This window comes from Centropristis striata, chromosome 8 (assembly GCF_030273125.1).
Source record: "Centropristis striata isolate RG_2023a ecotype Rhode Island chromosome 8, C.striata_1.0, whole genome shotgun sequence".
NCBI classification, from domain to species: domain Eukaryota; kingdom Metazoa; phylum Chordata; class Actinopteri; order Perciformes; family Serranidae; genus Centropristis; species Centropristis striata.
Window position 1 is genome coordinate 29,654,153 of NC_081524.1, and position 22,983 is coordinate 29,677,135.

Sequence of the window (22,983 nt, forward strand, 5' to 3'; positions counted from 1 at the left end):
ACAGAGGAAGCAAGGGACAGAAACAGATAGCGATGGAAAGACAAAGAACGTCAGAGAAGTGGCTGAACCCTACGCAGCTGCTCTTGTTCTTCAGGGAACCCAGCTGGGAAGCATTGCTCAAGCGCCTAATTCCGCTAATGTGTGCAGTCATGCAATGTGCAGGGTGGGGGTGAGTGTGGGGGATTACTGCAGCATCAATCCTGCAACTAGGAAGCTGCGGCCGAGAGACTGATGGAGGACCAGCCTGACTGGGCCGTGCCGGCTGGCCTCTTGCCACTGGGCCAAGCTGAAGCGGTCAGTGAGACCAAAAGGGGTGATGCCCACAACCCTGATCAGCTAAAGGCCGGTTTAAAGGCCTCTCGCCATGCCAGCAAAAACTAGGAAAGGTACAGGGTGGCAGGAACAGAAGGTGTGTAAGTATGAAAAGGGGATGGGAGGGAGAATACGGTTGATTGACTGTGGCAAGGAGGGTCAGGTGGCCCGAGTGAGGTGAGAGGACATAAGTCTGAAAGAAGGCAGTCAGGCTGACAAATATCAGTATTAGTGCAACACGCTGTGATCAAGTTCTTCATATTGTATTAGGAAAATCATTATAATCAAGTTATGCACAAAATGTTTTTTTTTTACTTTTTAGTGCCAGTTATAATGCTCCTCAGTGTCAAAGATTTAATCTCATATTATGACAAAAGGCATGAGAAAAGCTGTGTGTTCCAAGAATCTTAATAAATCAAAGGAAAAGTTGTCGGATCCATAAGAAATAATGCTGTAACACAGACTGCAGTTTTGTCTATTAATGCAGATGTAGACTGTCTCTATGCTGACAGGTTAAAATCCAGGAATTCAGGTCACCACTGCCACCAGGGGGAGTGGGTGTACTTCAGTCAACTCCTGGAGATGGATAACTGACAATTTCCTTTTTTCCATTCCTCATTTTCCAGGATCCCATCAGGATCATTTAATCCCAGTTTTATTCCTCCTTTTTAATGATGCAGGGTTCCTGATGAAGTGCTGAAGGTTAATTACAAGGGACAGCTACACCGACACCGCCCACTGTACAATAAGGTTGCTTGGCCTTCTGTATCAAAAAGCATACATCTGTTCAAGTTACATGCATGTCCACTATGTATTCGTATATTATACATATTCAAGTATAATATACTAATACATAGTGTATTGTTTTTCAGTTGGTAAGAAAGTGTCTCACGACAGCAATATTATATTGCATGCAGGACTCTTTTGATTGCGTCATTGAGAGCTCTGGGGTCAACTGGAGTTGAGACAGCTGAAGTGTGAAACTTGTGTGGGGCTGATATACAATTATACATTTCCATAAAAACACAGATTTATATCAAGGATATCGGGTCATTTCAATCAATTTCAAGGTGCTTCCATGACTGGAAAATCAGTCTCTAAATTTCCAGATTTTCCTGGACAAACCTCGCAGGTAAGTCTATTCCTCTGTAATACAGATCACTTTGGTCAATACTCATGGATCAAGTAACAAGACTGCCACTTATAGTCTGGTATACAGTCATGTTATTATTGTACTGTTAGTTTGTGTTGCATAGGTGTACTATGTACACCAAAAGATTAAGCACATAAAACCGTGTTTCGGGTTTACTAGTGCAGATTATTACACATCATGATTTACCATTAATATCTGATAATCATTCCAGGTTGTCTGTGTTCAAGGCCAATTTTTTTTTTTACTCGTACTGACAAGGTTGCTCAATTAAAGACACGTATAAAACTCCAAATGAAATAACCTCAGCCTTGCTAAAACTGCAGTGAAGATGCATGTGTCTAATAAAAGCTTTTTTCATCAGTGGGGGCCAGACCTCCAGGATGTTGCCAAACACCTTACCTGAGGTTGCCTTGACAGAGTGCTTTTGTAAAAAGTCCAGGGTCTGAGCCAAAGCCTTCTTGTTGCAGTGAGTGGATAGCTCCTCATTACATTCAAAACACCTGTTACAATGAGTCAGGGTCAAAGAAAGACACAGAAAAGCTTTGAGCTACAGTGGAATTCAAAAACCCTCAAGAAACTTGTTGAAATCAACCATTATTTGAGAAGACGATTACTAGGCTGAAGTGGAGAACTATTGATACACACAATCAAATATAAAAAAACACATGAAATGAGGTAAAATAATATATACTAGATATGGAAACTGAAACTGGCCTTTAAAATGTGGTTGCCAAGACACCCAAGACTACTGTTTTCTATGTAAACCCACACACTGGCGACATCTTGCCGTGTCGTAGCAAGTTCACACACTGGCACTGTAGTATTGGCTTTTAACTAGAGTAAACAAAGAATGCAGTTTGAGGTTTCTCACCAGGCTTTCCAGGTGCTCAAGCTGATGGTGATGCAGTGAGACTCTGGATGGAAAGCTTGATGGTGTTTGACAGCGTGCTGGATCCCTGACTGGTTACAGCCCTTCATTTAAAAGTTAAAATTAAAAATCTTTGTCAATCAAAACAACATACATTCACAGCAAACATGCCTAAAGATCATGGCTCATTTTGTAATTTACAGTGCAATAATTCACTAGTCAGGAATTTATTTTGGGTCCTGTACAAAATATTTTGGTGGCTGACACAGCACTGAGCTGTACCTGCCTTTTTTTTACATAATTCATAAAAATAAATAAATTACCATGTAAATACACATAAAAGAATCCAAATGGCTGTGATATTGACAATATTGTTACTCAAAGTTATTATTGATGTCCCTCTGTGTACTGACTGATATCCCAGACAAAAAGAAAATCCCACCTGGAATCCACACTTTAAGCACACCAGGATGTCATGGGATGCTGCTGGCTCTCCATCGATCATGGTCCTCTCCTTTAGGCAATCAGAGCACACCAACCACACGCTGGAGAGCACAGTTTTCTTCACTGAGCTCAGGTCCACTGCCTTACTCACATGCTGGCAAGTCATCCCTAATAAAAAATAAATAAATAAATGTTTTGTCATGATACATTTACCTTTCAATCACTTTTAGGGGCCAATTTAGGATTCAGACTGTTTTAACAAGGAGAAAATTTACACTGCACCTGCAGGAAATTACATCCTGACCAAAAAGAAGCATACATCAATTGTAAGACAAATTTCCTGTTATGTGTATTCCACTTGTGTGAAAGGTGTTTCATTAACATAAAACGTATTGCTCTGGTGTAGTAGGAAAAAAATACATTTATAATATCTACAAAATAGACAAAAATGATGATGATATTATACCATTTTAGAGCCACACAATGCTGAGACCCTCCTTTTCTTTTTTTCTCTCTCCCTCACACTGTTCATTCCAACATCCATACAAACATGCTATTAATTATGTCAGAAAAAGATTTGGTATCTCCCAATACATAGTGTGTGAAATGCAGTATGCCAAAAGTACCAGGATGTCCTACTACATCCGGTTGCATTTTGCAGTATGCAAACCAGCATGCTTTTCTGGCTGTTACCCACAATCCTCTGCACATCATACATATGAGCCAGAGGGTCAAAGTGCAAGGTACCATGCTATGAGGAAGTAGAATGTACCGATCCGATGCTTACTGCATGCAACAGTAAATTCTTTGTAAGGGCAGCTGTAAGGGCAGCTTACATATTAAATAAAAAAATATCTGATTCGGAACACAGCTACTGATAACAGTAGCTGTCAGCTGTGAATATCCCCTCCTCTCCTTGCACAAGAATCAAACACATGATCATGCATGGGACGAAAGACTGCTGGCTGAATTCCTGAACAGAATTAATCTAGAGTTCATGAATTGTTAGAATCACAAACACCTCTGCACAAATGTGTCCAAAACTGATGCATTCAAGTGCATTCAAGACTCTCCTACTGTATTCTTTCAACTGGATAACACATTATTCCCTGCAAAAACTTTGCCTGAGAAAATATAAACACAGGTCCTTGTGCTTTTAATCACTTTGTCTGATCTTGCAGGGAATCAGACGGGCATTAAGAAGAACTACACAAATGGGAGATCTTCTCATTGATGGTCTTGTTTGTACATGTAGGTCATACAGAAGCCCAAGCATTAAATTGAAACTGTTTCATGGCAAGTTAAAAAATATTGAAGCTGCTTTAGCTTATATATGGAATAATGTAATAATTTATTAAAGAAAGCATGGGTGTGTCATGAGTTAATCCCATTCACTATCCACTGTGCTTGGACTCCATATCCAAACTCACAGCCCAACTTTAACGGTCTGGTGTCCAGTACTGCTTCAGTGACTTACCACTGACTTCATCTGATGACTCCTCATCTCGAGGTTTCCTCGGTTTATTAGTCCGCTTAGTCATATCTGCGGCTTTTAAAGAGAAGGGGTCCTTTAGCCGCATCTGGAGCTCTGGATGGGAACATGGAGGACACATAGGTGTTATACAGGTGCTATACAGAACTGAACTACTTCAGCAATGTAAAATGTATGCAAAATGCAATGCTTGCACATGTCCGTAAAGGCCATGATCATTTTAATTATTGTGGCGCACAATACTTTGAAAACCACCTAGACTGCAGTCTAAGAGTACCTGTAGAGTAACATATTTATTGTTATTGCTACCTTTATAATAAGTTACTCTAAAACACCTTAAAGCATTATTTTGATAATATTTACAGACACCGACTCTAGCTCATTTTATAGTCTTCACTTTTAAGAAACCAAAATTAGTTGGGTAAACTAACCTATATTTAGAAATTGTTTCTATATCAACTTGGAAATCGCATGCAATGATGACCGTTTTAGGTATACATCCACCAGACAACAGCCAATACTTTGAAGCTTCCCTGGTGAAATCAACCTTATACTGCTGCTATATATATTTCTTGCTCGTTTTGGGGGGCTTTACATCCTCAGTGTGGTCTTTGGCAGGTGAATTGCTAAGTTGGATAAATGACTTTGCTTGTCAAGAATGTTCCAATGGTTGGACCGTATAATTATATGGTAGCTCATGGTTTAAGATTTTGTGTTTGAAACATTTTTTTACACTGTATACACCATATGTATCAAGCATCCTGAAAGCTGAAAGTTAGTTATCCACAGTCACATTCCCATTTCTAAGCCACGGAGTACTCAACAACTGAAATGTGTAACTATCCAAGTACTTACAGACTGCATATTATGTCGCTGCAAATATATCAAGCCAGCCAAATAAAAGGTGAAACCATGACTATATTAAGGATTAACGTTGCCTGTGATGTGCAATAACACGTTTAGGAAGCCTCAATTAGCCATTACCGTCCAGATTAAGTAAGCAGATTCGGCCTATATGTCGTTCATCAAGGAAATGTAACCAATGAATGGACCGCTTTTCTAATTTGACTTGGCAAAAAAGCTGTGAACTCACCTCTTTATTTTAGCTCCTATGTTGACTGTGTTAGCTAACCTGAAGCCAACAGTGAGATGTCAACTCTTCCTGGCTAGCAAACAAGCTAGCTACATTAGCTTGTCAGAATAAATAAAACATTAACAGGTGTGTTCTATCCAACAATACGTGGAGATCTTAAAGCATCTCAAAGCGAAGTACGGTGTGCTGACAACAACAGCACAACTATCTCAATATTTTTTCGTTTTCGCCTTGACTTTCTAAATTGTCTAAGCTTTCGATAGCTTCAACGAGCAAACCTAGTCAACATGTGACGCACTACGGCAGCTCAGTTTGGCCTAATGCTGCATTCACGTACAATGGAAAATCTCACTAATCGAGGCAGAGCGTCAAAGCGTTCAGGAGCTTTTACAACGTTTTATCATACACATATAACTATGTATAACGGGCTGTTAGGTTATTTTGTATTTACATACACCAAAAATCTGTAATACTGGTGAAAATATCAAGGTCTCCTACTATAATCAGAAACGTAATTATCGTGTTTGATGTTGCCTCAAGTCCTTCAGTTGATTCGAAGTTAAATTAGAGATATCATAAACACACGTCATTTTTAAATCTAATTATTTATCGTGAGTGTTAATTTAGATGCCCTAGTTCAGGGATGGGCAACTGGAGACCCTCACTTGAAATGCCCCCCAGTACAACTACATGCATTTGAGCATGAAATCTTAAAAGTGCAGTGTAAAAATGCACAAAATTACTTCTTGCAATTAATGATGGTCTGCTGTTCAAACCTTTTGTATTCCTATTTATACTGTTATACATGTATTTGAGCATGAAATCTGCTAAGTTACTGTACTGTTAACATATTTAAAATTGCAGTTTCATCATGTCTGGTTAAGTGCACGGTCCTATATGTGGCCCTGTGATAGTGTCGATGAAAAACTGAGGCCCCCTCCAGCATTTAAGTTGCCCATCCCTGCCCTATTTTAAAATACGGTTGTTTATTTATTATAAACACATATAATTGAGTCAAGATCATAGCAGATGATGTTATCAATTAACCTTAGGATTGTTTGTTTAATTTGTTTTTAGGATAGCGGAGTAATAGCTCGATGCCTCTGAAAGAGACATGGCGCATAATGTATTATGAGAACTCTTTATAAAGCAGATCGTTAGGGTCAGTTGAGTACAGCCAGTATGGTTGTCACTTTTCCGTCTTTCCCATGACAATGAATGCATCATATATTGTGATTTTGATACTTCGTCGGTGCATTTGTTTCAGCCATGCATTTCCCTGCTAACGCTAATAACGCATGTTGCCTTGATACTCATTTGACCCTTGAAATATCTAGTTGATGACTTGCGTCTGATAACAGGCTGAGGGAGAAATTGTTTTTGTCCTTTGGGTGATCCGTACTTCTGCGCACGCGCATGTCATTGGTTGCATTTTGAGCGTGAGCAGGGAGAATAGTTGTCGCACGCAGTATTTTTGCGTAATAACGGATTTATGTTGACGAAGTTTTAATATAGGGTATAACTAATCGCATATGGCTCTCAGAGGGTGTTGGAGGTTTGCAGGGGTTGTTCCTCGGCTGTTATGGAGAAGCACCGTCCTGCCTGCGTCTTCCGTCCCGAGAGGACGAAGCTCCGTGTCCAGCCTTGTCAACACTCACCACGGTGGTAAAAGTGAGCTTTACATTTAGCGTTGTATTAATTTCTAGCACTACTGCCCATGTGAATGTCAGTTGGTCGGCTCGTGTTTCACCGACGTGTTTTTGAAATGGTTACGTGTGGCACGTTGTTTGTTTTGTTTTTAGCTACAGAGTCGCTGCTGCGGGGGTTCAGTTCTGCGCCACCGAGCACGGATGTGAGCTATGAGCAGCTGAAACAGCTCCTGAACGGCCGGAAAGCTGTAGTTATAGATGTCAGAGAGCCCTGGGAGCTCAGAGAGTACGGCTCCATCCCCGGGTCAATTAACGTTCCCCGTGAGTGTTGCTCTTCCTCACATACACACTAACGTAGTGCTAGGTTGGCAGGATGTTATGCCACATCCACTCGTAAGACCAATGTCGTCACCCTGTTAAAATAATTGCCTAACTCATTTTTTCAAGTTTTGCAGGAAACACAAAAAACTTCACCAAAAGTAGAACATATGACATTTATTGATCATTTCACTCAAAAAGGATGTAACAAAGGGTGGCTATTGGCATAGTCATAACACTGTGTGTAAATTATGTAACTTAAGAGAAATAAATGACTCAGGCAATTTTTTGAACATGCCTTTGTGACTTAAGCAAGATCTGGTAACACTTTATTTTGAAGGTGTCTACATAAGAGTCACACAAGCCTGTCAGAAACATGACATGACAAGTATCATGAGCATTAATGTTACTTCAAAGTGTCATTAATGTTCATGACACATCCCATGTCATGTTTATGACACGCTCATGTGACTCTCATAACGCTCATTGCCTAAGTCACATTTTATTTCGACTTAGGCATAATAAATCTGCATAGGCCATTATCATAAAGGGGTAAAATCACATGATCTGATCAACTGAGGATGTAGGCGATTTTACCATAGGTGGCCGGCGTCATGAGGAGATGATTTAGGCACAAAAAAACAAAACAATTTTGACAAAAAACGACTTAGGTGATTATTTTAACAGTGTGACGATATACAAGTGTAGTATCGTCTGAGGGTCATGAACACATTTCTTAATGACCTAAACTATATCAAGTTTGTCACATGAAGCACTATTCAACAAATAAACTCAAGAGGTCAGTTGTAGCTGCTTGGTTTGATCTGTCTCAGTTTGTTGTGGAAAAATTGCTTCAATATGACTTTCGTTGTAGAGTTCAATATGGATGACAATGCAGCAAATTATAAGATTCTTTTCATCTGTAACATTCCTTAGATAATCCAGATAGGTGTATCTTTGCTTTGACACCACTGACAACATGTTACAGTAAAACCAGAACAACGGAAGTTGTGTTTTACATATGTACATATTTAAATTGCTACTAGTCACTCTTGACCTGTCTGTCCTTTTTTGATTTTGCAGTGGGACAGGTGAACACTGCCCTCCAGCTGGGTCCGGAAGACTTCAGTGAAAAGTATGATGGTGAAATGCCCCAGCAGACAGACAACATTGTGTTCACCTGTCTGGCAGGGATAAGGAGCAAGACTGCACTCAACACAGCCACCTCACTGGGATACAAAGAGTGAGACATGTTTCTTTGGCGTAAATCTGTCAAAGTCATTGCTTCTCACGTCATGATTCAAGAACTGTAGTCATGTATAGCAAACATTGAACCAAATTTCTTGTTATTGTTTTTGTTAAAAAGCGACAGTTATAATACTGGTATTTTTTATGGCTGAAGGTTACATCTGAATGTTATATTTAATTACAAGTTAAGTTTCACCAACTTGAGGTTATTGACCTGTTGTTGCATAATGTCAACCCATCATGCAGTGCTCTGCTATGGGGTTACTTGTGTGCCTTTATTATTCAGTCAAACAAAATAGGTTTTAGAGCAAAGCTTTCCACAAAAACTAAAACTAGATTTTACACCAAAACTCTCAACACTGCGATCAACAACTAAAAAAGTAAAACATATGTGTGATTAAAGACGTTTTTTTGTGGATCAAATTTTTTTGTTGTCAATTCCAAAAGTTTTGTTTGCTGTTGAGGTTATCTTGGGGGTGGGACCCACACTACAGGCACATCTCTATTGGCCAGTCTTGTAGGAGTGACAGCTTGGCACAATCATTCCTGCTCCATCTTCTCCATGGACTTCCACACCTCTTTTCCTGTTTACTATCAGTGGATGGTGCCAAGCTGTTACTCCTATGAGACTGGCCAATAGAAGCGTGCCTTACATCTTTTAGTGTAGGTCCCGCCCCCAAGATTAATCTCCGTAGCAAACAAAATGTATGGATTTGCAAACAACATTTTCATTTGCAATAACACACTTTTAATTACAAATTTAATTCACTTGCAATAAACCAGTTTTTGATTGCGGTGATAGTTTTGCTCTCAAATCTATTATTTGATTGCATGGTGGAATATTTTGCTGACAAACTTATCCAAACTTTGACTTAAAAAAGCAACCCCATAAACTGTCACATACCACTCCTCCAGTATTTGACTGAAAAGTAGGAAACCAGTTTGCTCAAGAGGCTAACAATGAAATAATTGAAAGAGTTTAAATTCCAGTGAAGTCAAACACAAATACAGTTACATTTTCAAGCAACATTTCATTCACTTTCTTCCTGTTTCTCTCCATTTCAGTGTTCAGCATTACCCGGGTGGATGGCAAGACTGGATGAAAAATGAACAACAGAAATGATCAATAAAACAGGGAAAAATAGGTAACACTTTCCATGAAGCCCATGTCTATAAAGTATTCTAAACATACCTACAATGCAGTTATAATCTGCTTACAGCGCTGTATAATAATAGTAATAAACACTCAATAATCAATTATCGAAACAGGTTAATTATCGTAAATACTATAATTGCTGTTTACTCACTTACAATGTTTTTGCAAGCCCATGTCTATAATGCATCATAAACCTACTTATGTGTTATAGGTTTCGGATTAGCCTAACCCCATACCCTAAACCCATTATCACATTACAATGCATTGCAGCAGTGATTATAATGTATTACAGCTGTGAGAATAATAAACTATGATCCTTAAAGAAAAGTCTGTAAGTAGTTATGAAGTATTATAAATGCATTAAAGTGTGGTTATAATGCATTAGAGACATGGACATCATAGAAAGTGTTACCAAAATAGTATTTAAAGCTCTTACTCAGGATCAGACTGGCAAGGTAGAGTCTTGTAAAGGGTTTTTAAAAAGTTAATTCACTCTTTTGTTGTTTTAAGATCTGCTGATTGAAGTTCCTCATCTGTGAATCCCAAAGACTGAAACCGGAGGGCTCAGCACACATCAACAATCAAATGTCTGCTGCTGAAAATACTAAAAACTACTGCAATGTTATTTGAATGTATTGTAAACTAACTTCAGTACAGATCTATTTATAAACCCTTTAAAGCTTCTAAAAAGACAAATATATAACCAGTGACTGTTGTAAACCTTACAACAAACATTAACAGATAATGAGCAGAGAGGTTTTTGTTTCCAGACTATGCAAATTACTACTAAACTGTGTATGATTGTGAGATAAAATGAAGTCTTCCATCGCATATAATATGGACAGTTCAACATTTCAAGTTGATGTGTTGTAAATATTAAATTGTTGCACATAAATGAACCGCAGTTGTTGCCAACGTCATTCAAGAAATAAAATACTTTTGATTAACAGTAATGTTTAGTTTGTGATTTGTGTTATTTATTTATTTTTGACAATTTATAGACTGTTTATTAAAAAGGACACAAGAAGACATTTATTTGAATCATTTGTGATATAAATAGCCATAGAGTAGCATGCTGAGGTGACAGCAGCTGCTACTAAGATGATCTACGGTATTGAAGGGCCATGTCTAATATCCACTGTGTCTCTGTATGAATTTGCCACCCACCCTCCAGGGAACATTAACAGGTTCCTTCGTCATCCATGATAATGAATGTGTTTGTTTTTAACAGAGAAGAATGTCTCTACTACAGCATGTCGGCCATGGACCTTGTTCCTTATTAACTCCCCCTTTACAGTTTAAGATGAAAGTCCAAATAGAACTCATGAATGATACCCTTATTATAGTTCAGTGAAGATTTCTAAATAATCCATGCGCCCTACAAAATTTAGAAGCATCTTAAATCATAGACGGTAAATAGGAAACTGACCTCGTAGTGACTTTACAGATGCATGAGTAAATCATCTGGCTCAGATGTGTTACTGCTATTTCTGCTCATATCAAACCGTATTCTCAGAGGAAAACCCCAGATGATTGTTCATATTTATATTTAACTGTTAAAGCAAGTCTGTTTCACTATACTCTGTCATTTGGCATGCTAAATTAGAAAAAAACAAAATGCAATAAAAGTGACCTACTTTCCTTCCATAACATATCTTCTTTCAGACTAGTGGAAATAAAACATCCAACATACACATTTTGGTTTTTATTTTACTGCACTTTGTCTACTTGTTACTGTAGATTTCTCCTAAATTCCCCAAAAGTTAGCATTAGATAGTGCCTTATTTAAACATTCATACACAACATTTCAGAAAACATGTAATGCAAAAAATAATTAATGCATAAATTCAGGTGTAGTGTCTTAGAAAATGTATGGAATTTTACAATACATATCTGTAAAGGCAGATTATAAGGCACACACCAGCAAAAGACCCTACACCTCTGCTACATAGGAGCAAGAGTTGTGGTGGTTATGCCTTTTTTGTTGTGTCACATCTCTTTAAACTTGTTATGAATCTATTAGTGGCTTTGTATCTCTTTATGGTCGTTTTTTGTGTTGTTGATTTGTGTCTTTGGTCTGTATTTGTCTTGTTGAGTGGCAATTTGCAGTGAAGGCCAGCAGGGCCCCTGGGCCAGTTTCTGATTGGCTCTTTCAGTAATCCATCTATGGTTAAACAACGTATCCTCAAATTTTTTTCTCTTTTTCTGAGTCAGAAATCGCCAGAAACCTTCAGTCTCATACAAAAAACTTTTCAGTTTAATTCCTACCTATATTCTGAAGGTTTTCCTGAGTGGTTTATTCATTTATAATTCATAGTCTGATTTATATGACATTTTATTCCAAGAGACATGGCGAGAAAAAAAATGTAATGGTTGTTGACTATTTTCTGATTTGGAGTGATAAGAAGGGACAAATGTCCTCTATAAAAACCATAGACTAATGATGTTATCATTAGTAATTAGCAATAAAGAATTTGAAGCCTGGTTATATTTAATGTTCAGATTTCTGTGTGGAAATGAATAAAATCATCTTATATTTAATTTGAGCCTCTAAATGACTTTAAGGAAACATGTTCATGTCTTTGTCATGTCATGTACAGGCTTGTGTTAGCATTTAAAGTGAGGCGTTATGAATTCTGTAACAGAAAATACCACAGTGATGAGTGATGTTATTTGGTTGCAACATGAAAAAAGCTTGTTAGTGGGGATGGATCATTCACATGACTGGTTCCACCTCTTCCCAAAAGTCCCACACTGCTGCAAGAACTGAGGTCAATGGAAATGAATAGATGCTTGTTTAATCCATCAAGACAGGTTTTCAAAAGTGCAGTAAATTAAAAAGCACATTATAAGACGTATTTAGATTTTTTCAATGCTCTCAAAACCAATATCATGGCTTTTGAACAGGTTATAAGGTTGTTGTTAGGTTTGCGTGTTCAGTTTTCCATTGCTGGTAGTAACAGTAAAAAAGAAGAAGTACATTTTTAAAGACAGTGCAGCGTTAACTGACCCTTGACCCTGTAGGTGTCAATAAAGAACGACCCTGAAATGACACAAGCACTGTTTTCTCCCCTCATATCACTGTGCCATGTCAACCGTAATCTCCAGACCAACTCACCCCCCCCCTTTCTCCTGCCTCCTTATTTTCCCTAAGAAGCAGTTAATTCTGTTTCTTTTTTTTCTGATTACTGTGGTTTTAATACGCTGAAAGCAGATCAGACAAATAAGTACTAATTTATGTCAAATCTTGATGGGGCTCTTTGTTCCTCTGCAGCCGCGGCCTCATCAGGTCACCCTCGAAGCTTCTGCTCAGCACTCAATTAAAGTCCCTCGTCCCATCAGAGCAGATCACATCAGAGCTGCACCTACTGGCTGCTATTGGACCCTGCTAGCTTGCCTGTCTGCTACCCAATGCTGCAGAGGACACTGGCTGTACCATAACACTGGCAAACCTCATTGTGCTCCTGATAAAAGGCAGACGTTTGCATGATCCCCTTCTGTGATCTGCAGAAAGACTAATGGCTAATGCCGTCAACCATTATCCCAGCCAAGCTCTGCTCCTCGCAAGCAGCTGACAGATGTCTGAACAGCAGGTCAAGCCTGAGTTGGTGCAGAGGTTCGAGATTCCACAGGTGTTGGCTCATGAACTGGGCTGTCTTTGACAGAGCTGGGGCACGACCGACAATGGGAAGTATAAAACCTGAGGCAGGGTTGACAATCAAGGAGTGCAAACAAGGTTGAACAGCCATCAAGTGCAGTGAACCCTTTCTTTTATCTTCCTTCAGAGAACCACAGTCGCTGCCGCCACCATGAGCCGCAGCCCGGAGAGGATCTCGTCCTACCGCCGTCACTTTGAGGACAACAGCAGCTCATCCTACCAGGTCAGGGTGTCCAGCCCATCCCCCACCAGGAGAGATGCCCGTAATGCCTCCGCCGGCTACTCCTGCAGAGCCGGGGCCAGCAGCAGCATGCGTGTGGAGTCAGTGGGACGAAGGACTGTTTCAGCTGCACGCAGGACTCGCATGGTTGGAGCAGGGTAAGCTCTGTTAGCTACAGATGGATAGATGTAGGCTTTATGAGTAAGATGGCTGTACAGTAAGAATAGATTAGATTTTTGTAACATCGAATATTTTCTCATGATGACACATTTTCTCATGATATGCCATTTAACCCTTTAAATGTGATGTCTTTTAATGTCTCATGGGTGACTTTTCAGTGCAAGTGCAGGAGCCATGGTGTGTGTTGGGCCTAGTGGAGAACCTGCTATGGATCTGGATGTGGCTGCAGTTGAAAACCAAGAATTCCTCAGCACCCGCACCACTGAAAGACAGGAGATGATTGTCCTCAATGACAGACTGGCTGTATACATTGACAAGGTAAGACCTTCAAGCCAACAATATTTTTTCTTCTTCAAACAAGTGCAGATAAATATTTTTTTGAGGAAAAAATGTTGAAAAAAGGAAACATAAAACTCTTGTATCTGTGAGCACAACGTCCTTGAAATCACAGAGGGTTTTTGTTGTCCTTGCAGGTTCGATCACTTGAGCAGCAGAACAAGCTGCTGGAAGCAGAGATCGAGGCCTACCAGAACCGCTTTGAGAGTCCAACAGGTCTGCGTCTCTTATATGAGGAACAGCTGAGGGAGCTGAAAAAGATCGCTGACCAGATGAGAGTTCAGCGGGTGAGACAGAATCCTCCAAGCAGCACATCGTCTCGGTTTCTTCTTTTCACATTTCAGAGGCTCAATAAAGCGTAAAGATGGAATTCTTTGTTTCCGGCGAGCTTTTACACCTCACTGAGCTGTAGAAGATCCATTCAAGCAACGATACAAGACGTCAACTTGGTGTTTTCAAGGTTCCTTACCTGGTAACAGGCTTATTTCTGGCAGGCAAATGGAGAGGTGCCTCAGTGTGTTAAGGTGTCAGCGAGTACAGCTGTCTTAAGCTATGAGTTATGCACAGATGAGATGGCCTTTGCAGACACACACACAGACACACACACACAGGAATAAAGTTAAGTTAGAAAAAATGCACACAGCCTTGCGCACACCTCCAAATCTAATAGACGACCATATTACTTCTGGCTTCTTGTTTTTCAGGACATTTCTGTGGCTGCTAAGGCGTCCACAGCTGTTCAACTAGAGGCAATCAAAATCAAATATGAGGAGGCAGTGGAGCTGAGGAGGAAAGCTGAGTTAGACATTGAAGCCTTCCGTCCGGTAGGTTACAATAATTAAACAATACTTATCATCAATTTTTTTACAGTCCGACATGCTAATCATGGTGTGTGTGTGTGTCTTCAGGATGTTGACAAGGCCACCTCCTCCCGCATTGCCTTGGAGAAGAAGCTGGAGCAGCTGGAAGTTGAAATTGAATTCCTAAAACGGGTCCATCAACAGGTAGATAACGAATGCTGTATTTAGTTTGCCTTTCATTTTTATGATTACTAATCATTGTTCTATGTTTCCAGGAAATTGAGGAGCTCATGAAACAGATCTACGCGGCTCACGCCTCAGCTGAGAGTGCGTTCACCCTGCCTGACCTGGCAGCTGCTTTGAAACAAATCCAAAACCAGTATGATGACATCTCAGCCAAAAATCTTAAGGTAAAAATAATGACACATCAGCACTGTCTGAAGTCTCGTTCACTAATGTGAATTGTTTTTAATGTCTTATTTTTAGGAGATGGATTCATGGTATAAAAACAAGTTTGAAGATTTGACCAGTAAGACGTCACGCCACGTAGATCAGGTTCGAGGCTTTAGAGATGCAGTAGCAGATGCCAAAAAGGATGTGAGTAACAAAAGTGAAAACAAATAAATGGGACTTAATTCACACATGATATTGAAAGATTATTATTAACTATAACCATATTCAAATATCTCCAGATCCAAGGCAAAGACCGTGACTTGGATTCCCTGAGGAGCAAGAATGAAGCCCTTGAGGCCCAGATCCGAGAAGCACAAGAGAGGCACAAGAAGGAACTGGAAGAACTGCAGGTAACAATAGGCTCATGTAGTCCCAGGGTGCACACCTGGTCACACCAGAGTCAATTTCAACACATATGCATACTTTCATGCATGCAGTCACCATGATAATTAATTCATATAGTAATTTAATGGCTCTGTTAATCTAATAGGCTCGGATTGAGGCCCTGCAGCTTGAGCTGAAATCCACCAAGGAGAAAATTGCGCTGCACCTGCGCGAGTACCAGGAGCTCCTGAATGTCAAGATGGCTCTGGAGATTGAGATTACAACATACAGGTGAAGAGAAAATAATTTCAAAATGGATTTAGTGCCATAAAATATTATTAATTATAATGTAAGCAAATGTCTTTTTTAACATTTTTTTTGTAACAGAAAACTTATCGAAGGAGAGGATCTGCGACTCTCTGGCATGATGCAAACCCTGTCTCTTGCAAGCTGTAGCATGAGCGCCATTGGTGGTGGGATGAGCTTCGGTGGAGGAGGCATGGGTGGTGTTGGTGGAATGGGTGGCGGGATGATGGGAGGTAGTGGCGGAGGTGTTGGAGGCATGGGGGGTGGAGTAGGAATGGGTGGAGGCATTGGTGCAGGAGGCATGGGCTCAGGACCAGGCAGTGGTGCTGGAGGAATAGGTGGAAGGATGGCTGCTGGAGCTGGGGGTGTAGGTGTGGGGGGAAGAGCTGGTGCAGGAGGTGTGGGTGCTAATGGAGGAATGAGTGGTGTTGGTGGACTGGGTACTGGAGGTGTTGGTACTGGTTCTGGTTCTGGTGCTGGTGCTGGGGGGTTGGGCTCTGGAGCTGGTGGTGTAGGCTCTGGAGCTGGTGGTGTGGGCTCTGGAGCTGTAGGTGTGGGCTCTGGAGCTGGTGGTGTGGGCTCTGGAGCTGGAGGTGTAGGCTCTGGAGCTGGAGGTATGGGCTCTGGTGTTGGGGGATTGGGCACTGGGGCTGGAGGTATGGGTGTGGGTGGTGTTGGAATGGGTTCGAGTGGTGGCACTCTAGGTTCAGGTGGCATGGGCACCACTGGCACGGGGTACAGTGGAGGAATTGGCGGTGTTGGTGGAGGAGCAGGTGAGGGAATTGGTGGAGGCATCGATGGAGATGGAGGGAAAGACCGTGGAATGGGTCCAGTTGGAATGGGTGGCGGTAGAGGAACTGAAAGTGTGGGTGGGGGCGATGTAGCACTGTCAGGCATGGGAGGAATCGGGAAGACTGGTGGAGGTGACACCAGCGGTGCCGGGATGGGATATGGATCCGATGGATATGACGGCATCACTGAGCCCTACGCAGAGCAGGCTGTGGAGCTGACGGAGAGGAGGACGGTACTCATTAGGTAAAGGTACCAGCAGGTATTTTTTCCTTTATACTTCCTTTTTACTGCAGCACTAAAGCTCAGAAAATAAAATTCCATAGATCATGAAATAATTATTTAAATTGTCTTGACCTGATGGGGTTAGACATAAGGCCATCATACAGAGGTCAAACAAGCTTCTTTTGCCTACCCTCCATGTTTTCCTTCCTACCTTACAGAACTGTCAAAACAGAGGACGATGTGCTGGAGATGGACCACCAGGAACAAACCTACACCATCACTGGTGCAGCCGATGACTCTGATGAGGAATGAGCAGCATAAATCCCCAAGTGACCTCCTCTCGCCCTTAAACCTCCACGCCCCTCTGAGCTTTGCACTGACCAAAGCCCATGTCTGGGCACTGACCTTTGCCCTTTGCCCTGGACAAGAAGACCATGAATGACCCTTTGCCACAGAGGGAAGCCTTCACCTCATCGTGTTTAAATATGCCTCACTAGTAACACTCAACATGGTCTCTAAACTTTTGTGTGCCTTACACCCCCCACCCTTTTTTTTCTATTTGCCGCAAATAAAGCTATCAGCATTCAATTACCTTGTCTCTTTTTTATTTGATGTCTTTTTAGTGTTTGAAGCAGGACAAAGACTGTTATCAATACTATTTTCATGTAATACTGGTGACTGAAAGAGATGTTGCTCATTTTGGAAGAGTGAAAAAAGGGAAAGGAAGTAGTGAGGGAACAACAAAACAGAGAGAAAGACAGAGTCACCTGAGGGTCGAGGTGGTCGCCCTGACACTTTCTGGAGGGCTAAGGAATCTGTCAGTCAAATTCTGTCCTGCAGCGGAGTGACGGCACACAGCCGTTTCCTGTCCTCATTCCATCCACATCCACACCTTTTCCCCCTGCTGCTGATTGGGAGCGATTGGATCTGGCCAGCAGATGCCAAACACACTCAGTGTCCTGCTCTGGGGCTTAGAGCAGAGACATGCAACACACCAACCCTCTGAGAGAAACTGCAACAAAAGATAGCAACAGGACCAGTGTTATTATAGCAGCAATAACATTACGGTGCCATTAATATTATAATAGAACATGTGTGACGAAAGATCAAAACCTAATATTGTTTCATAGTGGAATACTTATACATTACTGGAACCCTAAAACATTTTCCTCTTGAAAATAGAAGTTATCAAAGTAAATGAGAAAATAATTAAATGTTAATTGTCTGACATTGTAATCTGATTATACACAGTTTTTGACTAGTTTGTTGGATTGACACTCCCTATATACAATATATTATAACATTAATATATTGCACAATGTGTTCAAACCAATGCCATTTCCCACTCAAGAAAATAAAGCTAAACAGCTGTATAAATGAGGTTTTACATATTTAAAAATGAATGAAAGTACATTTTTATAAAATCAGACTTGTGAATAAAGTTGAAATATAATGAAAAAAAAGCCATATACAATAATAATAGTAACGATATTAGAAAGAACGTATCTGAAGCACTGTCAGAAGCAATACACCTCTGCATTTTACTGTATTATATCATTGCTTAATAAATCAATTTGGCCATAATTATGACTTCACGTTGAAATAATACATATTTCTCTCGGACATCATTTCCACAAGCTCATCCCACCCGAACACGCAGCAGACAATTAGTTTGAACCCAGAACTGTCAATTGGAGATATAATGAGGAGCCGCGAGACGTTCATATCATTAGATTACATTTTGTTTCAGCGAATTATTAATGCGCAGCCAACCCGAACGATATATACATACAGGCTGGATGTACATATATAAATCAGGCTGTGTTTTTAGGCTTAAGTTCGAGGAAATAACGCGCTTCTCATCATGATGTGATGGAATTTATTATCAACATAACTAACAGACAAGGTGTCTGCATGCGTGTATGTGTGTGCGCGCGTATGCAGACTGCGGAGCTCTCCATGGTGCTTATTATTAAAATAAATAAATAAACAAATACAGAAATACATAAACGTACATTTGCAAAATGTCATACATATAACTGCCTTGGCAGACACAATTTGCCAAAAGGCAATCACTATTTATTTTCTCAGATAAACAAATACGACTTTTCTTATGTCTAAAATATTTGGTAGATTTAGGAAAAATATATTGATATTAGGCTATTATTATTATTATTATTATTATTATTATTATTATTATTAATAGCAATAAAAATAAAGATATTATAATTATCATCATAATCATTATTATTGATTAATGCAAAATATCCTCAAGAAAAGCAATACAAAACTCCGTTTAAAAAGCACACATTTTTACTATCTAAAAATAAACGATGGAAAAAAGCAGTACATTTTTTCAGATATTTGTTCAGAAAATAAGCATGACTTCGGCTATAATATCTGGCCCCATTCAAACATATAGGCCAGTCAAGGTTACGTGTCTTTAAACATGCTCTTTGCCATTAAAGTTGTTTTGCTCACACTTTTATTTTGCAGAAGCACACTGCAAAGCCAATTGGGTCACTAACCTCCATCCTATAGGGAGAATGCAGTTTTACTCCGAGCTCCTTATATTCACCAAGAAGGGCAAAAGTTGTGACTTTCTTTGAAACCTGTGATTTTCTGACACTTTGTGCATGTGCTTTTTGGTGGCTAAATCCCAATTAGGGTCGGCTGACACGCTGCTCTATTCATGCACAGCCCCGGCTGCATACATTTGCCTAGGAATGAACTCCTCAAATAGATCTCCTGCTAAATGCGTCGGACAGCAGAGAGAATCGGCCTGACTGACACGTTCTTTCTGAGGCGCTCGAGTGAGAAAAGGTATGAATTTATAAGGTACACCGAAACATATCAATTCAAGCAACTTCACACGCTTTTTTATCCGCGTCTCCTCATGCGAGACAAAGTGAGTTTAAGTCAGGGAAATGCGGCCTGAAAAAAAAACTTTGTAGAGACTTTGAATACCGAAATGGTGCAGCCCACTTCTGGAGGAATAAAAAGAGAGAGAGGGAAAGAGAGAAGAGGCATTTTGAATGAAATCACGCATGAACTGCGTTGAATCAGGTCCCGTTTATTTGGCTCCTCTCTAATGCGATTTTGAATATTAGTCTGGGTTAAAATCCCAATCATGTCATCTGGTGGGAGTCCCATACAAGCATCATTACTATTCAAACGCGTCGCTAATGTCCCACCCGCACCCAGGCAGCTGGTCTGCCCTGGGTGCAGCCTGCGTCTTTTGCGTCTTTTCCCCAGGTTTCTCACAAAGTAAAACATCTTGAAAATTCTACAATTCTACATAAATAAAAATAAAAGATAAAATAAATAAATAAAAGAAAGGAATAAGATCAACTGGCCTGTCCAAAGCTTTTCTCTTTGTTTCAGAGAGATCTGAAAGGAATAATAACAAGATTTTTTTCTGGAGTTCAACCTGTCCAGAAAACCAAAAAGCATCAGGATTTAAGCTTTCTTTCTTTTCCCCTTTTCTTCTTCTTTTAATTAAAAGAAGTGTGACCAAATAAATGTGAGAGGTGGCGAAGGTGTGGGCTTACATGTGGAGAAATAAATGGATTAGAGTGATTTCTAAGACGTGGGAATCTGTGAGAAATAGGCCACATTGCTAAGTGGGACAATGATTGGGCTCTCTGCTGAATAGAGCCCAAACAAAGTTTATGGGTCGACATAAAAAATGTGTTTTCTTCCGAGCTCAGAGGGGTCTTAAATGGTAGGCCATTGAAACCAGTCCAGGAGAGGTGGTGGTGAACCCTTGGCACTCCTGAAGTATAGTCAGGGCGCATGAATGGAGATCCCTGGTGGGGCATTGCTCTCTGTATTTACCGCGTTGCTTTGCAGACAGGTTGTTCCTTCTATATTCATGGCTCATTAATGGCCAACCAGTTAAATCAGAGCCCCACCGTTTAGACAGTTAAAGTTAAAAAAAAAAAGAAAAAGAAGGCTGGCAAGAGGCAGGCAGAGCCGCCCATAAAACCGTCTCTGATTCTTCTCAGGTCGTTATTTACGTTTATTAAAGAGACGCGCAGAAGCGCACTAGCGGAATGCCGTTGATTGACTCCGCAATATTGTCCCGGAATAAAGATCCGACCATGTAATTAATGTGTCTTTTTCTTTTACAGAAGGAGAAGGAACAATACCGCCGGTCAAGCCATTTAATTTCATTTAATTTTCCATCCCATTTGCTTCCAACACTGTTTTTTCTCTCTGACACCGAGTCTTTCAGAGGAGCGGGGATTCAGCCCGGCGACTTCTTCCCCGCAAACAGAAAGAAAAACGTCTTCGCCTCTCAGAGAATAATTAATTTCACTGTGGAGAAAGTGCGGGGCTTTTAAGGAGCGCAGGGGAGGATGGGAACCAGCCGCAAATGGCGAGGCGTTAATAAATAACCCCTCCGCACAGCCAGGCGCAAACATTGCGCCCATTGATGAGATTGTTCGCGTGTCGTTCAGCCTCTTTGAGTGACTGTGGAGGAGCGCAGGGAGGAGAGAGAGAGAGAGAGAGAGAGAGAGAGAGAGAGAGAGAGAGAGAGAGAGAGAGAGAGAGAGAGAGATTAATGTCTATTAGTTTATTTACACCATTTTTATATACGTCAAAGTAAAATGAATGAGGCTCTGAATTCTTTGATGTTTTGTGCTGTTTCATTCGTTCTTTAAGTTAATCCTTCTTTAAACATCATCTTATACACTGCATGGGGGTGTAAAACCTCTGGATATTTCATATTTCTTGAATGAAGAAATGTTTGGTATCACCAGCATAGGCTGTTTGTCCGGAGTGCAGGTCAGAGGTCAGCATGTTCATGGTCTGAATTGATCGCCCACAGGTCCTTGTTCTTCTTCAGCTCATCAGCTCAGCATCAAAAGGCTCCAGCCACTTTAAAAAAGCTGCAGCACAGAGACACATGTTGGAGACAAGTTAATTAATCATTTAAGGCTTCTGGATCAGTTTGTCATTACAGTCATGTGGCTTGAAAAAAAAAAATCAGCATTATGATATTATTTGAGAGTATGTCCATGATCACTTGAATATGATGACACTAAATTATATTTGGAATAAATGCTGAATTTGACTTAGTTTTACAAGGAAAACCACACATCTCCACTTTTGGCTATTTTGAGTCTCTTTTTTTTCTCCAATGAGCTTAAATGTAATAATGCCCCCTATTTTAAATGGTATGAAACCCCTTAAAAAGCCACTTAGCTGAAAACAGAGCTGCTTTTCTTAGCTCGCAAAGTTTATATACATGTTACATGATACATGTTTTTACAGGACATTTTATTTAAGATATTGTAAAATCAATCAATCAATCAATCAATCAATCAATCAAACAAACAAACAAACAGTGAAGTCAATTAAAAATAATTTGAATCAATCATTTAATGACTTCAAAAATCCATCATATTCCTTTAGTGACGTTGGCCCTTTCGGATTGATTATAGATTTAAAGGGACCATATTAAACTGAAAATTAATATATTGCATAGTCCTCATAATTCTGATCTTCCACTAGCGTCTTAATAATCTATGAACAAAATATTCCCGTATAGATATTTGCTGAATGTAGGAATAATTGTCCTGTTTTTTGTTTTTTTCAGAGGAGCTGCTTTAACAAACATTATAAATTAATATTTCAGCACTAAAACATCATGTGAAATAATGTAATTATTACCAAATTAAATCATAAAATGATTGACGAGACAAGAAAACCACAAGTGTGTGTGCGTTGGGAAGATCCTGATGGTTATTTTTCTCCCCTCTCTTTCTCTCTCGCTCTCCCTCTCTTCCTGCTGCTGGTTGCTTTTCAGTACCTGCCTGATCTCCACCCGGCACACGCCGAGAGTCAATAGAAGTTAACAAGTCCTCTAAACTTTCCTGCTCTTTTGTTAAACTAAGGACACAAAGGAGGAGGGAGAATAAAGCGCTTTGAAGTTGATAAAAACCAAAGAATG

The 22,983-nt window shown here is 40.1% G+C and overlaps 3 protein-coding genes and 1 long non-coding RNA gene across 7 annotated transcripts in view; 2 read left to right on the forward strand and 2 right to left on the reverse strand.

Annotated features, from left to right (window-relative positions):
- usp45 (ubiquitin specific peptidase 45) overlaps window positions 1-5,916 on the reverse strand; it is a 40,075-nt gene extending 34,159 nt beyond the window's left edge. For both annotated transcript variants that reach the window (XM_059339539.1, XM_059339538.1), the window contains exons 1-5: window positions 5,363-5,916; window positions 4,255-4,365; window positions 2,776-2,945; window positions 2,337-2,437; window positions 1,865-1,965 (exon numbers count right to left, since the gene is read on the reverse strand). In XM_059339539.1, the coding sequence (XP_059195522.1) occupies window positions 1,865-1,965; window positions 2,337-2,437; window positions 2,776-2,945; window positions 4,255-4,357 (475 nt within the window). In that variant the 5' untranslated portion in view covers window positions 4,358-4,365; window positions 5,363-5,916. The remainder of the gene's footprint in view (window positions 1-1,864; window positions 1,966-2,336; window positions 2,438-2,775; window positions 2,946-4,254; window positions 4,366-5,362) is intronic.
- A 694-nt stretch (window positions 5,917-6,610) lies between these two features.
- Window positions 6,611-10,672, forward strand: tstd3 (thiosulfate sulfurtransferase like domain containing 3). 3 transcript variants are annotated; one of them, XM_059338263.1, is made up of 5 exons: window positions 6,624-7,033; window positions 7,165-7,332; window positions 8,413-8,572; window positions 9,643-9,722; window positions 10,244-10,672. In XM_059338263.1, exons 1-4 carry the CDS (start codon window positions 6,895-6,897, stop codon window positions 9,698-9,700), a joined length of 525 nt encoding a protein of 174 aa, XP_059194246.1. In that variant the 5' UTR covers window positions 6,624-6,894; the 3' UTR covers window positions 9,701-9,722; window positions 10,244-10,672. The 3 variants fall into 3 exon arrangements, with proteins under 3 accessions (XP_059194247.1, XP_059194246.1, XP_059194245.1); XM_059338264.1 differs by having other exon boundaries at window positions 6,611-7,027; window positions 9,643-10,672; XM_059338262.1 differs by having other exon boundaries at window positions 6,625-7,033; window positions 9,643-10,672.
- A 2,870-nt stretch (window positions 10,673-13,542) lies between these two features.
- zgc:172323 (uncharacterized protein LOC564165 homolog) lies at window positions 13,543-17,336 on the forward strand. Its single transcript, XM_059340300.1, has 11 exons — window positions 13,543-13,769; window positions 13,950-14,109; window positions 14,265-14,414; window positions 14,832-14,951; window positions 15,036-15,131; window positions 15,203-15,337; window positions 15,414-15,524; window positions 15,620-15,730; window positions 15,871-15,995; window positions 16,092-17,045; window positions 17,243-17,336. The coding sequence occupies exons 1-11, from the start codon at window positions 13,543-13,545 to the stop codon at window positions 17,334-17,336; spliced, it is 2,283 nt and encodes a 760-aa protein (XP_059196283.1).
- A 244-nt stretch (window positions 17,337-17,580) lies between these two features.
- The window catches only part of LOC131977045 (uncharacterized), a 31,243-nt gene continuing 25,840 nt past the window's right edge, over window positions 17,581-22,983 (reverse strand). Inside the window, exons 3-4 of the long non-coding RNA XR_009394847.1 lie at window positions 21,788-21,919; window positions 17,581-18,036 (exon numbers count right to left, since the gene is read on the reverse strand). This is a non-coding gene — a long non-coding RNA (uncharacterized LOC131977045). The remainder of the gene's footprint in view (window positions 18,037-21,787; window positions 21,920-22,983) is intronic.

Bases quoted from the DNA above. Each gene is read 5' to 3' on its own strand.
- zgc:172323 (XM_059340300.1), top strand. From the start codon at position 13,543: ATGAGCCGCAGCCCGGAGAGGATCTCGTCCTACCGCCGTCACTTTGAG. The intron at 13,770-13,949 runs GTAAGCTCTGTT...GTGACTTTTCAG, and splicing joins ACTCGCATGGTTGGAGCAGG to TGCAAGTGCAGGAGCCATGG. The intron at 15,996-16,091 runs GTGAAGAGAAAA...TTTTTGTAACAG, and splicing joins ATTGAGATTACAACATACAG to AAAACTTATCGAAGGAGAGG.
- tstd3 (XM_059338263.1), top strand. From the start codon at position 6,895: ATGGCTCTCAGAGGGTGTTGGAGGTTTGCAGGGGTTGTTCCTCGGCTG. The intron at 7,333-8,412 runs GTGAGTGTTGCT...TTGATTTTGCAG, and splicing joins CGGGTCAATTAACGTTCCCC to TGGGACAGGTGAACACTGCC. The intron at 8,573-9,642 runs GTGAGACATGTT...TCTCCATTTCAG, and splicing joins ACCTCACTGGGATACAAAGA to TGTTCAGCATTACCCGGGTG.